The 14,397-nt window shown below is 46.7% G+C and overlaps 1 protein-coding gene across 4 annotated transcripts in view; it reads right to left on the bottom strand.

The window, feature by feature from the left end:
* Positions 1-14,397, bottom strand: part of ETV6 (ETS variant transcription factor 6) — a 240,879-nt gene that overhangs the window by 126,104 nt on the left and 100,378 nt on the right. For 2 of the 4 annotated variants that reach the window (XM_036866354.1, XM_036866356.1), the window contains one exon: positions 14,103-14,229. In XM_036866354.1, coding sequence (XP_036722249.1) covers positions 14,103-14,229 — 127 coding nt within the window. Of the gene's footprint in view, positions 1-14,102; positions 14,233-14,397 lie in introns of all 4 variants that reach the window. The other 2 variants (XM_036866353.1, XM_036866355.1) reach the window with 1 other exon arrangement.

Below are 14,397 nucleotides of genomic sequence, written 5' to 3'. Positions count from 1 at the left end.
GAGATGGTGGCTTCTAATGGCAGGGGTGGGAGGAAGGGGTACGGAGGGCTGTGAGGGAAGGTGTGGGGGGACGGATATAATCCAGCATTCAGAAACCTGTCAGGATGGGATTTATTTTTGTTCTGTGAGGGAGTATAATAGGGCTTTGCCTGCACTCTCGATAGCTGTTTTGAAGTGAACCCGGCTGGTATGTCTTTAATTTGTCATTTCATTATGAAACTGTTTCCCTTCCAAGAAGCCTTCAAGTCAGGAAGCTCTGTCTGCCCACACAGGAAATTCCTTTGCTTCAACTTCCCCAAAAAGGAAATTTCCCTCAGAAGTGAGCCCAGCATATGCCTTTGAGCAGAGCTGTTTCAAGAAACTTTGGCAGCTGAGTCCTGAAAACACCCCTGGCTTGCTGGCTCCGACCGGGAGGCTGGGATAAACAGTGTGGCTCTCTCCCCCCCCCAGGGGATGGGGACCCCATTGAAATGGTCCCTGGCCCCCCTCTTCCTCCCTCTCCTTCATTCTCCTGAGCCCTCCTTGTGCCCGCCAGCTCCCACCATCCTGAGCTTTAATTCTCCAAGTCACACCCAGAGCTTTAACTCTCCAAGAGGGAATCCGTACCTGTCACTTTCATCAAGAAATAGGCATCCCTGATTATTTTTAACTGTTAAGTTTTGCAGAATTATTTAACTTTTTAAACTCTATACATGCATAACTTTGATTTAAAATTTTAAAATTAGTGTTAGGGGGCTAATCTGAAGAGGGAACAGAGCTTGCACTGTCTGCACAGGATTATTTAAAGTAGAATTTGAGGTAATTGTGTGTATTAATCCGCTTCTTCCAAAAGGCGCTGACTCCAAAAAAAAAAAAAAAAGAAGAAGAAAAAGAAACAGGCATCTCCGAAGACATACCTACATCACACACGGGCACTTCAACACAAAGCACCCATTCTTGTCCTCAAGCCCACACACACTTAAGATTTCTGGTAGAAAGACTGCAGAATTTCAAACGAAGAGGGTGCACAAAAATAAAACAGCCAGTTTTAGTTCCTAAAGCACTTATATGGCCAAATGACCTTTTTATCAAGGGTGGTGGGTTTTTTCTACACAAACTTTCCTGGTGAGGATTTGAAGTAAAACATGGACAGGGAGAAAATATCCCAAACCACAGCCTTATAAAAATTAATCTCTCAGACATACTGTGAATGACTAAGTGGGTGAGAGCACAGAGCAGCTGTGCTGAAGTGAAGAATAATATATAATATTTTATGAAGCTTCTTATTAGTACAGAGGCATTAGCAGAAAACTGCCAGACTCACAGTTAAGTTTTTAATTATCCATTTCAAATCACTTCATTAAAAAAAAAAAAGTTGTGAAAAGGAAACGACGCAGAAACCTGAAGCACAAAACGAAGGAGTGACACTGAACTTCACAAACTGTATCACAAGCGATGAGACAAAGAGAGACACAGACAGATGAGGAACTAAGGCAGCCCTGGATTTTCACCCTGTACTTAAGACTGAACTTGAATGGCAGAGCGATAGGGTCTGATCTCATTACACTATTCGTGTGCCAGAACTCAGTAGGGATATTATTTACCAGGAAGCAGAGAGATATTTAAGGGACTAGCAAGACTCCTATAGCCCACTGAAATCTGAATATATTAACACTGAGGTTTGGGGTTGTGGTGGATGCTTTTTTGTGGAGTGGATTTATGATTTTAGTTTAGTGAATTATTCTGTTTTTCTAAAATTTATGAGGTTTTAACCACAGTTGGATCGCAGAAGGGGATCCAACACTATTTTTCAGGTTCTTAAAGAGAATGGTCTAGGGACTAGGTCTTCGGCTCAGCCTGGGAAGAAAGGTGTAGAGTGGAGGGTCTGACCTGCTTGGCCACCTACTAGCTCTGGGACTTTGGCCAAGTTCCTTAACCTCTTTAAACCTGACCTTTCATCAGTAAAGTGAGGATAATAAAACTCAGTTCATAGCTCTGTTGTGAGGATTAAATGATATAATCCGTGTGAAAAGTCCCTACCACAAGCACCGAACAAATGGAAGTTATTGCTCCATACAGAGAGCTCTGAGGAATCTTTCTCCCAAGACCACAAACCCAACTCCTCATACAAGCCACCCACCCCAGCCAGCCCCTTCAATTTCCACACAAGCCAAGATGTTCCTGGCCACTTCAACTTGAGACTTGGATTAACAGCTCCCTTCTACCTGTGCAATCAAACAATTAGTCATCCCCGAGGTAGAGACATTTTGGTAAGGATGGTTGAAAAGCTTAAGGATTCAGATTTACACCCCCAAGTTCACTACTCCTCTCAAGAAAATGCAGATGGCTTATACATTCTCACGTTGACAGTGAGCTAGAGAGGTCCAACGTTGTTTGGCCAATAAGGATTCTGGCAACGTCTTGAGACCAACAGCCAGGCAGAGTAAGTATCAGATTATTCATCTTGGTCTCACAGGTCCAGGTTCACAATGTTTTGTCTACATCAAGGGGTCTGGATTTTCCATCTAATCTTATGTCTGTCTCCTCCAAGGGGAAGCCAGCCCCCAGCAAAATCATGGAGTTTATTTCCAACTCAGCCCCCTCCCTTGACCTTCCATGCTGACCACGGATCTTCTGTTTCAAAAGATTCGATGTGATAAACTAATTTTCATTAAGACATTCAGGGACATAAGGTATTTATTATCTCTATCCAAGGTATCCTCTGCTATCATGACTATTTTCCTTTTAAAAGTGGAGCTAGGTGGAAACAATGCCTGATCCAAATGGAATGTACCTGAAGAATTTCAGGTACCACGGTAGTTCACCATGGGAAATATTCAAGCGTGGGGCGCTCTTGTATCACTGCAGCTGAGTGACCACACACTCTGCTGAAGCGTAACATGGGCCCTGTTCACGGACAAGGATAAACCCTCTGTCCTGGACCCAGAGTAGCAATGTCTGGACAATACAAGTGGAGAAGCTAGCCGCTTTCTGAATCTCAATACTCCTTCAGCAAACAAAGAAGCACCAGACGAGAGATAGCTACATAGCTGAGTGTACAATGCCAACCCTACGGTACCCGGTTGTACTTCTTCAGCTTCGTTCCCTGCATCACTCTGGGTGGCAGGAGTCAGCACAGAAGCTCCATGAAGCAGATGTCTGGAGTAATAGCTCTGAGACAGTCCCAACCAAATTCCCCACCCTCCACACACCCAAACATACATGCACACTCATTTGGATTTATCTGAAGTAGAATTTTTCTTTGCCCAGGAATCAAAAGAAAAAACTTCTTCTTTTGTAAGGCCCAAACACATTTTACCTCTGTATAGATTTCTGTGGGTCTCTGAAGTACCTCTCAGCATGATCAGAGAACTACAGGAGAGTTTAAAAGGGCGTTTATAACCCATGACTCTCAAGTGGGGACTATCTCTCTCAGGGAATTTCTACTTTTGTGTTCCTAAAAGGCCTCTAAGTAAAACCCCAAATATCTGGATGAAGAGTTGAATCACAGCCAGACTGTAAGACCAGCAAGAAGCCCACACCACGCTTGACGGAATTGCAAATAGGGAAACACGAACCGTCTGTCCAGGGTGGGGATTTTGTGAAGCGGCTTCACTGCCACATGGCAGGAGAAGTGAAAAGAGTAAGTGTGAGAATACAGTGCTGTGAGAACAGCGGTGTGGAAGGAATCAGAGTGAAAAAGAAAGGGAAGAAGTGTCTCCCCCGCTTTGTTGACATCTAATAGGAAAATATGCCCAAGACAGAGAAACCCTCCAACACAGCAGAATAACAGGTTTGTGAACCTGCCTGGCCGTAGGGCTGCTTCCTGAATTCAGGCTCCTGAGGAGAGAGAGTCATTTCATTTCCCCAAGAGGGTTGGCACCAAATCACTGGCTCATATTTGTTTCCCTGCAAAGAGCTCCTGATATTGGTGACCCAAGAGCTACTTAAGGAGGTAAAATAAAACCCCTCATCAGCTTGGTTCACAAATCACTGCTGCTTTGGGCGATTCTTTTCTACCTAATCCTACACCCCCTTTTCGCAGCTTTTGGCAATAAGTGGTTGATTCGAGTAACTAGCTCAGGGCCTCTATTCAGAAATCGTTCCTTGGGTGTGAGCTTTCATGCCCAGGGGATGGTATAAGTGTCACGGATTCTCTCTGCTGGCTGCGCGGATGGAAATGTACTTTAAAGCGCAGCATCAAAGCTTTCACTTTAGAAGCTGAAAGCCTTCATTCCCTTGCCAACTGGGCTTTTCTCCCCCCATCATTAATTAATGCAGTATTAATTGTGCATGTGCGATGGGGCTGGCGGAATGAGCGGCGTGTGGCCCATCCATGCAGATCAGCTGGCTCTGTAAAGCCCGAAACCCAGTGGACACCACCTACAGAGGGAGCAAAATGCAGACTGTCATTTTTTCCAGGTTACAGGAAAGGCAGACAAGCCCCCATCTGCCGAGGGGGTTCCCACAAATCATGCAGTTGGGGTCAAGGAGGTAGTTACCAGAAGTCACACCTGTGCATAATGCACTAGGCCAAGAGCCAAACTCACAGACGATTCTCAGGCCAGAAGGGGGGCTTGGAGAACGGGGGAGCAGGCCTGCGGTTCTGCTGTGAGGTCCTGGGACCCAGGGGAAGATGCGAGCGGCTGAGGCAGCCTTCAGGAGACCTGCCAGGCGGAGGAGCTGGCTCGGGTTCCCAGCCCACAAAAGCATTAACCGATCTCCATCACGGGCAGCGTAGGGAAGCACCCAACGGCGGCAGCGGGGCGTTGAATTGCCATATTTCCTTGCAGGAGGGCATCCTCACAAAACAATCACAGCTAAAGTCGGGGACGATTGCCTGCGTCATTAAAATACCACGATCTGCACTAAAATGTGATGCTGAGTGCTCGAAATCAAGTGAATGATCACCATCCTCAGCATTTATAGATAATGCTGCACTGCTGCTGTGCCTTGTATTTCTCTTCTGGAATTAGAGAACAAGAAAATGTCTGAGCGGGAAAGAGCCAGTGATTTTACACACTCAGGCCACTTCGCTTCACAGGCGAGGAAACCACAACCCTGGGAGGAAGCACGAGGTGTCTGAGACTACCCCCCCCACCACGGACCACGCTGGGCCAACTCTCCGAGGAATGACCCCAGACAAGAGCGTCCCCTGCTCCATGACCCTGCAGTAGAGTTTCCCAGGACACAGGTCAGGTGGGTAAACCAAGGCAGCAACACATCCGACAATTTTTCCAAAGAAGCGTGTCAGATTAACAAAAAGCATTAGGCAGTGAAACAGTTTAATTTGTGAACCCAATAATACAACCATCATCCGAACACATCACCTTTCCTACTGTTTAATAATAACCTGGGAGGTAGATTATCTCTTTAAAAAGATGGAAAATCGTGAACAGGCACCTCTTTTCACTTCATTTGATTTTGTTCCTAACACACCAGCATTTATAGGTACCTGAAAATAAGTTGCAGACATCAGTCTCCAAAGAGGACTGAATTTGAAAATGTATCTTCCTCTAAGTTCAAAAGATAATTTAGTGTACATTAGCTTGGATTTTCTCCTTCTAACCAACAGCTAGAGGGACATGGCTTTCAACAGTTCCTAATACTTTTAAGAAGCAACATGCTGGAGTGCATACAAGTCTGGGTTTTGGAATTAGATCTGGATTCAAATTGTGGCTCCTCCGCTTGCTCTCTGTATGACCTGTGGCATGTGATTTACCACTCGGAGCCTCAGATATAAACAAGATAGAATACCTACCATGTAGCGTTAGTGATCATTCAGCATAATACATACATATACATATATGGCATCAAGAAAGTGCTCAATAATCGGTGATGACAATGATTTCTTATTCCACACCCTATTGCAACAGAGATTCTCTAGAGTGGTACCTTATATACCATGGACCTCAGGATGGCTCTTAGGAGAAGCAAAGCTTCTGTAAACTGGAAGGTGGGATATAAGGACAAAAAAAGGAAACTGATTTGCAAAGGTAAGCCACTCTTGGAAAACAAATGGATAATTAAACCCTAACACTCACTGTTACTTCTAAAGTGGAGCTACATTAATGCCCAATAGCCCTGTAATATTTCTTAAGATAGACCTCTCAACACTCACCTAGGTACCTTTTTTAAAAAAAGTGATTGTTACCTCTCTCCTTGCAAACCTTCCCCCCCCCCTCTTTAAAGCGAACCACTTTAGTGAAAGCCCCCAGCCCAGAACAGAGAATTCAGCCCTAGCCGAATTGGTGAAACAACGTGTTCCCTGCACAGCCCTGCACGGATGAGAATTTTCCTCCCAGGTATCCTATCTGCACCCACCCCACACACAGAGCTCTTTATCTAGGGTCTACATCTGCAGTCTGCATTTCTATTACTGAAATCTTAACACCCCATTTGAGGCTATTTCTATCCAAGATCTAGAGGAAACAGAAATAGAGAATAATTTCAGAAGAATGGGGTTTGGTCCACCTACCAAAGATGGAGGCAGTAAATGTCAGGGCGGAGTGACTAATTATTCTTAGGAATCTACAGTCAGCATGTGGTCAGAGACAGGGACCATTTAAGTCTCTCAAATCCTGCCCCACCTCGCTTCTGAAGAGACCAGGAAAAACAGCCACCCTACCCCAAAACACACATAGATGGTTCAGGCGACTGAATCAGAATCTTCTGATGGCAACAGTGAAATCAGCAACACCCGAAGGTCCTTGGTAACACTGACCTCTGGAAACGCATAAAGATGAAGCGGGCAAAGTCATGCCTGTCAGAAACTCCAGGAGTCTGAGCTACTTTGAACTCAGGCATGAAGCAAAATGGGAGAAACTATCTGTTATTTGAAGATGGAAACTTGCTCACATTTGTATAGACTCAGCCCAATCAATATGCTTTGTGATAATGGGGAGGTCGTGGGGAGGAACCTAGGGAAGCACAGTTCCGAGTCAACATCGTGTTGAATCTTTATCACACCAGCCAGAGAGTGTTATGGAGATACGTGTGAGGCTGGCCGCTTAACTGACGGACGGGGAGTCCCCAACCTGCAGAACCCTAATATGCCAAGGGAAAGACCACAGGGGTACTGATGGTGGGGAAAATCCAAGGGGAGATAGGAGAGAGGACAAGGAAGAAATGGAAATATCATTTCTTATTTCCTGTTGTTCAAGTCTATTCATAGAATGAGCTGGTTCCCCATCGCTTTTCTTCTTAAATGGTCTTTCGCTTCATCTGTCATAAAAACTTCAACACTGGGTGTAGAATGGAGCCAGATATCTCCAGGCTCATGTAAATAGCCCACAGCACCAGGTAGGGACAACCCATAGCCAGTGACTTCCAAATGTCTACTTCGGAATTCCAAGGAAAGCGAGGGCCTTCCCCCCAACTCCCTGCAGGACCGAAGCCACTTTGTCAGAGGAACTGCCTTAAATGTACACGGAGCGCACGGCACTAAATGTGAAGTGGAGGAAAAGGTCGATTGACCTCTGGTTATATATTTTTTTCCTTAAAAAAAAAAAAAAGACATCTATAAATAGCTGCATTTATTGAAGCTGCTTCCTTATCAGGAAGCATGCAGCTAGGAATTAACGTCTGCCTGCATCGGAAATTCTTGCAGACAGCAAACCCAAAAAGGAAATTTCCCTTCCAAAGCATCCTGGCTGTTCTGTTGTGGCCTGTTTTTTCTCTTCGAGCTCTTTGAAGCAGCTACCCATGGCCCTGTGTGGGCTGGAAAAGCAGAAGCCTTAGAGCACTTGAAAGTAAAAGTGAAGGACCCTAAGGAAGGCTTGAGGGGGCCAAAAGAGAAAATGCTGGTGGCTGGGCATCGTTTTAGAAGTCACGACTGCTCTGTCAACATACTGAGAAGGAAGTCTCCTGCCCCGTGTCCCTGCCCTCAACTCTAATGGTGGATGTTCACCGCATGTCCAAAGGCAGCTGTGTGTGGGCTTTTGGGGAGCCCTGATCATGGCTGAGGATGGGGGAGCATCTGTCAGGTCTGAGGAGGTGGGCAGGGAGGTTGAAGAAGGAGATGGCAGATTCGGGGCAAGGCCAGGGAGAAAGTAGTTCCAGACGAGGTACAGGTACCGTGAGGGAGGTAAAGGCCCTGGGATGGAGTGCCCCAGAGCAGAGCCAAGCTCTCGGAAATCACAGAATCAGAAAATAAAACTTCCTTCATTGTGACCTAGGGAAATCAGTCTCAATACGTGCAGACAGAACTCCAGGCCCTTTCTTTAATGAAACAAGCAAGCACGTCCATGCTTCTCTTGGCCCTTGAAAGGGAAGACGCCCCTCCTCAACACACGATTTACCAGTTGTGGAAACTCAAATAGAGCCCTCATGAGTTCCTGGCCACTGTTCGCCAGTGTGCAAGATGCCACATGCAAATTAGCTCTGATACTTATAAGAAACCCTCATCAACTATATTTCAATAAATTTTTTTTTAAAAACCCACAAAAAAAAAAAAAACAGACCAAAATAAAGTTGCTAAGAGAGTAGATCTTAAAAGTTCTTATCACAAGAGCAAGAAGTGTAACTATGTGTGATGATAGATCTTAACTATGATGATCTCCAGGCTCATTTCACAATACATACATATACTGAATCGTTATGTTGTGCATCTGAAATTAATATGTTAGATTTCAAAAATAGTTTCTGTATTTTGATAATCATTGTGATTATGTAAGAGAATGTCCTTGTTCTTAGAAAAAACACACAGACATATTTATGGGTAAAGGTAAAAAAAAAAAAGAAAAGAAAAGAAACCATCATCAGTAGGTGTTTTATGAAATTTGAGCCTTGGAGAGGTGAACTCATCGCTCTAATAGACAGAGGCGGCCCTGGGATGCCAGCCCGCTCAGGTCTGTCGGAACTCAAGTCCTTTATATTGCTGTGCTTTTTCAACCAGAAACTCCGAAACAGCAGTGGGCCCTGTTCCCAAGAGGTCATTCCTGATGAAATGCCAGGGAATGTGGGGACTTGGGTGGGCCCTTCGAAGCCAGCGCTGTCCTGCTGGTGGCAGAGAGATACTGAATTTTCAATCTCAGCTCACTAGAGTAAAGAGGGAGGTGCAGGAGGAATGCGTGAGCAAAACTGAAATAATTATCCATGGAGACAGGCCAGCCTGTTGGGAGGTTCAGCACAAATGAACGGTCAAGCGCATTCCTGGAGCCCTAGCTGCTCCCACTCCCCGCATCCACGGCTACCCAGACGCCAACGGTCAGCACTGCCTCTGCTTTCAAGTCCGGGAGACTCCGCCATTATGTTTTCTCCTCAGAAGGCTAAATGGTGACTTCTGCAATAGAAATCACGTTAGATTCTTCACATGCCATGTGAATGTGAACAATTCAGTGCAACTATCTGAGCCATGGTCATCTCATCCATAAAAGAGGATTAGTAACACCTAGGACTGCTGCATGATTAAATGAAACCACATATATGAACACATTTTGTTACTTATAATAATATAGAATACTAACTAAGATTATACTTAATTCCCATTTTTTTTGCCTCTTCTTTGGGAACGGAAAGAACTTGAACGTATATAAAATTGTTGGCTGCTCCGCTCAATAGCAAAGAGAGGCACTGCATCTCTTTTCACTCTCCTGGCTCTAACCGGGCTTTGCTTGTCTCGTGACTGTCTTACACTCGGTCACTCTGCTGAGACTGCAAAATCGCCCAAGGGGGTGAGCCACGAGGTAACGTTTCCAAAGGAAGGCATTAAATTAAATTATTAAACACACGCGCAGGAGCAGTAATGTAAGAATTCTGAAAGATTCACAAGGAAAGGAAGGAGAGCCAAGGGACTATTTCTGGTGTTCCGACTCTAGAAAACTCTGAGCAGCTATTACGGCTATTTATGAACCCGCAACGTCATAAACCGTAACCCTATTAAATGTGATGAATGAGTCCTGGGTTCCGATTTTTAAATACCAATTCACAGGAATTTTAGAAGAGCAAACTGGCACCGCAAACGGCAAAGGCTTTAGGCAGGCGGCATCACGTCAGCCTGTGATTAGAAGCAATTTTGTAGACTAAATGCGAGATGATTCTGTTAAAAGGAATTTAATAAGGAAGAGGCGTTTAGCGATTTAAATTCTGCCCCATGCATCTGAAATATACGCATTGTGGTCACGTGGGCGGCCCGGGGCAGTGCGATTTGAGGCTGAGTATTTCACAGGGCTGGCATCAGCTCATAAGGCACCTTTTGCTGCCCCCTCGGCACCCACCGGCCATGAGTTTAGAAAAAGTGGTCCCTGGGCAGACAAACCAGAGGGAGTCTCTCCTTCACACTAGGAGGGCCCAGGGAGGCCCTTCACCGCCCAGGGAATCAAGAGTGATCTTCTCCAGGCACTCTCGGGGCGCCACGGTCCTGTAAATGTTCTCAAGGTACCATGAAAGGTTTACGTTCCCTTTAAAGAATGGAACTTTTCTGGACTTCCCTGGCGGTCCAGTAGCTAGGACTCCATGCTTCCAAAGCAGGCAGCGCAGGTTCGATCACTGGTGGGGGGGGGGAAATAAGATCCCACATGCCGCGCGCAGCCAAAAAATAAATTAATTAATAAATTAAAAGAATGGAACTTTTCATTTTCACCTACCTGCTGTAACTGTCACACTTCAGCTCTTCTAGCCTCAAGCTTTAAAAAAAAATTTAGTACCCTACATGGAAGGAAGAGGGAAAAAACACCTTTCTATCTTCGCAATAAACAAACTTGTGTCTGCTCTCCTGGTGCAACAAGGAAGTTCCAGGAAGCTGCCGCAGGACTCCTGGGGGTGCGGACGGCAGGGAGGAGGCCAGACCAGGATGGTTCGGGGCTGGCCCTTCTCCCATTGGCTCCCCCTCCTCTCCTTGGCCCAGACTGCCCCTGTCTGTCCCTTTCAAGTCCTCTAGAATCACCACTTCGTGCTTGCCCCAGTTATCGCTTTTGTTTTTGTTTTTGTTTTTTTAATCAGAGGCAAGTAGAAAAGCCATTACTTTCTACTTCTCAACAGCTTCCTAAGTTGTCACACTGTGTCTTCAGCTTGCCCTGTGTTTGCAGAACAAAATGGTGAGAAACCTGCAGTACGAGAACCTTAAATATTATGATCCCTGCCTTCCGCCCTAACCAGGAAAGGCTATCTATTGATTTAAGAATGAAAGGAGGAAAAGAAAGGGTTAAGAGAGAAAAGGTTTATCTGGAGATCAATGAGGACAGAGGGCGAAAAGAAGCCACTTGGAGGCATACCAGTCTGGTGAGTATCTCTTTAAAACAAGCAGCTAAAAATGCTTTCAACCCAGCAATACCATAAATGTCCTGCTGCTGTCTTGGCTTTCGGATTCTTCCCCGTACTTTCCATGAGCATTCCACTGGGAATTGTCTGGAATCCCAGATTCAAACAGCAATAACCCAATTCCCTTGTTAGAATATTTATTTTCTTTTCGGTTTGGAAACCCAGCTGGGATGCATCCTCAAGTATACGACACGGCCTCAACCATCCTAGGCACTCCAGGAGACGTTTCTCAAACAGCATGATGGGCAGCCGAGTGCTGGAACAGGACAGTGAGGCGGGCAGCTCAGCCTCCTGTGGAAAGTCCCAGCCGAGGACAAACAGCCAGAGCCTGGGAACCTCCACTTTCAGAGGATTCATTCCAGATGTGGGAACAAATGGTGTAACAATAGGGCGGATGCAGATTCCAAGGAGGGCTCTGAAGTCAGGCTGCCAGACAGGAGCATTCAGGCAAAATCATCACCATGACCTGAATCCCTAACCTAACAACTGATTATGTTCTAAGGCCGGCAGTGATGTGCTATAGTTCTATGTCTGATAATTCTCTACGTGGGCATCCATCCACCCATCCGTCCATCCAAGGGAGATATGCAAACTATTCAACAACTGATCCACCAGTTAGAACAGATTCCAGCCAGAAACCAGCCCTCTGGCCACATCAGTGAATAGCGGCTAACTGTCAACCCTGAATTCATCCATCCATCCAAGAAGTACCTATTAAACACACGTACATCATGGCCTAATAGATAAAAGCCCAGGCTCTGGAGTCAGACAGAGCTGAGTTTGAACCCTGACTCTATCTCCTACTGACTGTGTGACCTTGGCAGGTTACTTAAATTCTCTAAGCCCTAAATTCCTTATGTGTGACATGGATATAACAAAAATACCTACAAGGATCGCTGTGAGAATTAAATAAAATAATTTCCATAAAGGACTTCACATAGTGTCTGGAAAGAGGCATCCCACAATAGCTATTAGCTACTCTGACTGTGTGCTAGGCACATGGCAGGGCCTGACAAAACAGTGGTAAGCAGCACCGCTGTGACTCAATGAGGAAACTGTCTACCCAAGAAAAAAATTAAAGTGTTCGTATGGAAGAAACAGTTCCAAGTAGGGAAAATGATATCTTAGGTGAGATCATAATATTTTCAAGTTAAGAGGGCTGTTGAACATTCTCCTGTCCAATCACAATTCTGTATGGTAGGAAAACTGAGTGTTAGGAGGACTGACTCACAGTCAAACAGCTAGTCTAACAGCAGAACTAGTTAAGAATTACAATCTCCTGATGGTCAGTTCGTTGTGTTTGTTAGTTCGTTTTACCATGGTAACTTTTTATGGAGAGGCAGTTCTATGGTAAAAGAGCTTACATATGTGAAGTCATCCAGAGACAAACCAAGAGTTAGGGTCTTTTTGGGGGCTGGGGGATGGGTTGTGTCAAAGTACAGGAAGGAAAAGCCATGAAACCTCAGCCTATTTGGGACAGGAGTTCATTATTTCTTTTTCTCTCTTTATGGAGACTTCAGGCTCCATAAGGGCAAGGAGTGGGGTCTGCTTTGTTCATTTCTGTATCCTGGCATCCAGAAGAGTGCCTGGCACAGTGCAGGTAATCAGTAACTATTTGTCAAACAAATAATTGAAGATTAGGTAGCAGGAGTGCTTTCTCTGCATGGCCTGAGTATGTTCCACCCCAAAGTGAACGGTCCTGAAGTGAATAGCTTGGTCATAGAACAGCTTGGGGAGGAAAAAAAGGCTATTAGTGGTCTCTTTCCCAGGCTGTCTGCTCACAACACTCACTGGTGCCACAGAACTCCATTTTGCTGAGTACAACTGTGCCCTCGATCACGACCATGGCACCTTCACGGTCCCAATCTCTTCTTTAAAAGTTCAGTGTGGAGAAGAGGGTAGACTGAAGCTGGAGTGTGCTGACCCTAGTATATAGGGTCTTTGTAAACACTGATGGATGCAGCAAGCTGGAGGAGGGGAAGGGTTCTCATGGCCCCCAACTCCCTGCAAGGATCCCGGCCACCATCCTCACTGTCGGGGAGAAGGGGTACGCCAGCAATGCACCCCGAGTACCTCCCAGCATCACAGTCATGTGATCCGCCGAATTAGCACAGAGAGAGGAAAGAGAAGCCTGCATCCTCTCCCCACTCTCAGCAGGCAACCTCCTGCTTTCTGAGAAGGGATGGACCAGGAGGGGCAGAATAACCTGGGAAGCACAAGCACGCCCGGAAAAGACGGCAAGTACAACTGGGCCACCATTCAAGTCAGGAGGAATCAACTAGGGAAGGGCCAAGGTGACCCCCACCCCCACCCCCGCCCTGCCATGTCATGTCCTCCATAACCCGGACTCGTGCCCTGAGGCTAACAGTCAAGCCAGAGAACCTGGCATTTTCTTGGACACCGCGACCAGGGTGGCAATCAGGTGGTGCGTTCTCCCCGGCTGCGCTCGGCATGCCGGGTCATCGGGGCTGGGTGGCAGCTCAAGAAAGAAAGACAGAAAGGAAAGGACAGGCGCTGGGTGCTTTGGAGCCTGGCCCCAGCAGCACAAGAAGTGTGGAGGCCCCGACGCCCTGCTGAGCTGCAGCGGGTAGTATGTCATAGTCAGAGACGAAATGAACACGCCGAGAAACGACAGCCAGGAAGCTCAAGCTTTTCAAAGCCATTTGCAGGTGGGAGGGGGCGAACGATGCCAAAGCAGCTTCGGGAGGTCGTGGGAAAACCATCTCAGAGCGCGCCCCTGCCCGGCTTGCAGCCCCGCCTCCCCGGCCCCCCCGCCCCAACAGCGGTCGATCCTTCTGTCCGGCTGTCGGTCCGTCCGTCCCGTCCAATCCCCCCCGTCCATCCCCGGGCGCGCGAACACTCACGCAGGTGTGCGGGCAGGCGGATCGAGTCTTCCTCCATCCTGAGCGCTCGGGGCACTGGCACATGAAGCGGCGTCGAGGAAGTGTAACTGGGCACCGGGCTCTCGGGGGGTGTATATGAAATCCGTTCCTGCTGTTAAAAAGAAGGGCAGCAAGAGGGGAGGGGGGAAAAAGACAATGAAAGCCTGGAACTGAGGGCTGACATCCGCGAGGGGGCGGGTTCGGGGCGTCTGGGCGCTGGTCCCCTCTCTAGACACTCTGTGCAGCTGTCTTTCAGATCGCCAACATCAGGGATTTG

The sequence above is a fragment of the Balaenoptera musculus genome, chromosome 10 (genome assembly GCF_009873245.2).
Source record: "Balaenoptera musculus isolate JJ_BM4_2016_0621 chromosome 10, mBalMus1.pri.v3, whole genome shotgun sequence".
NCBI classification, from domain to species: Eukaryota; Metazoa; Chordata; class Mammalia; order Artiodactyla; family Balaenopteridae; genus Balaenoptera; species Balaenoptera musculus.
The sequence above is the reverse complement of the archived record's forward strand: the minus strand, read 5'-3'. Positions and strand labels throughout refer to the sequence as shown.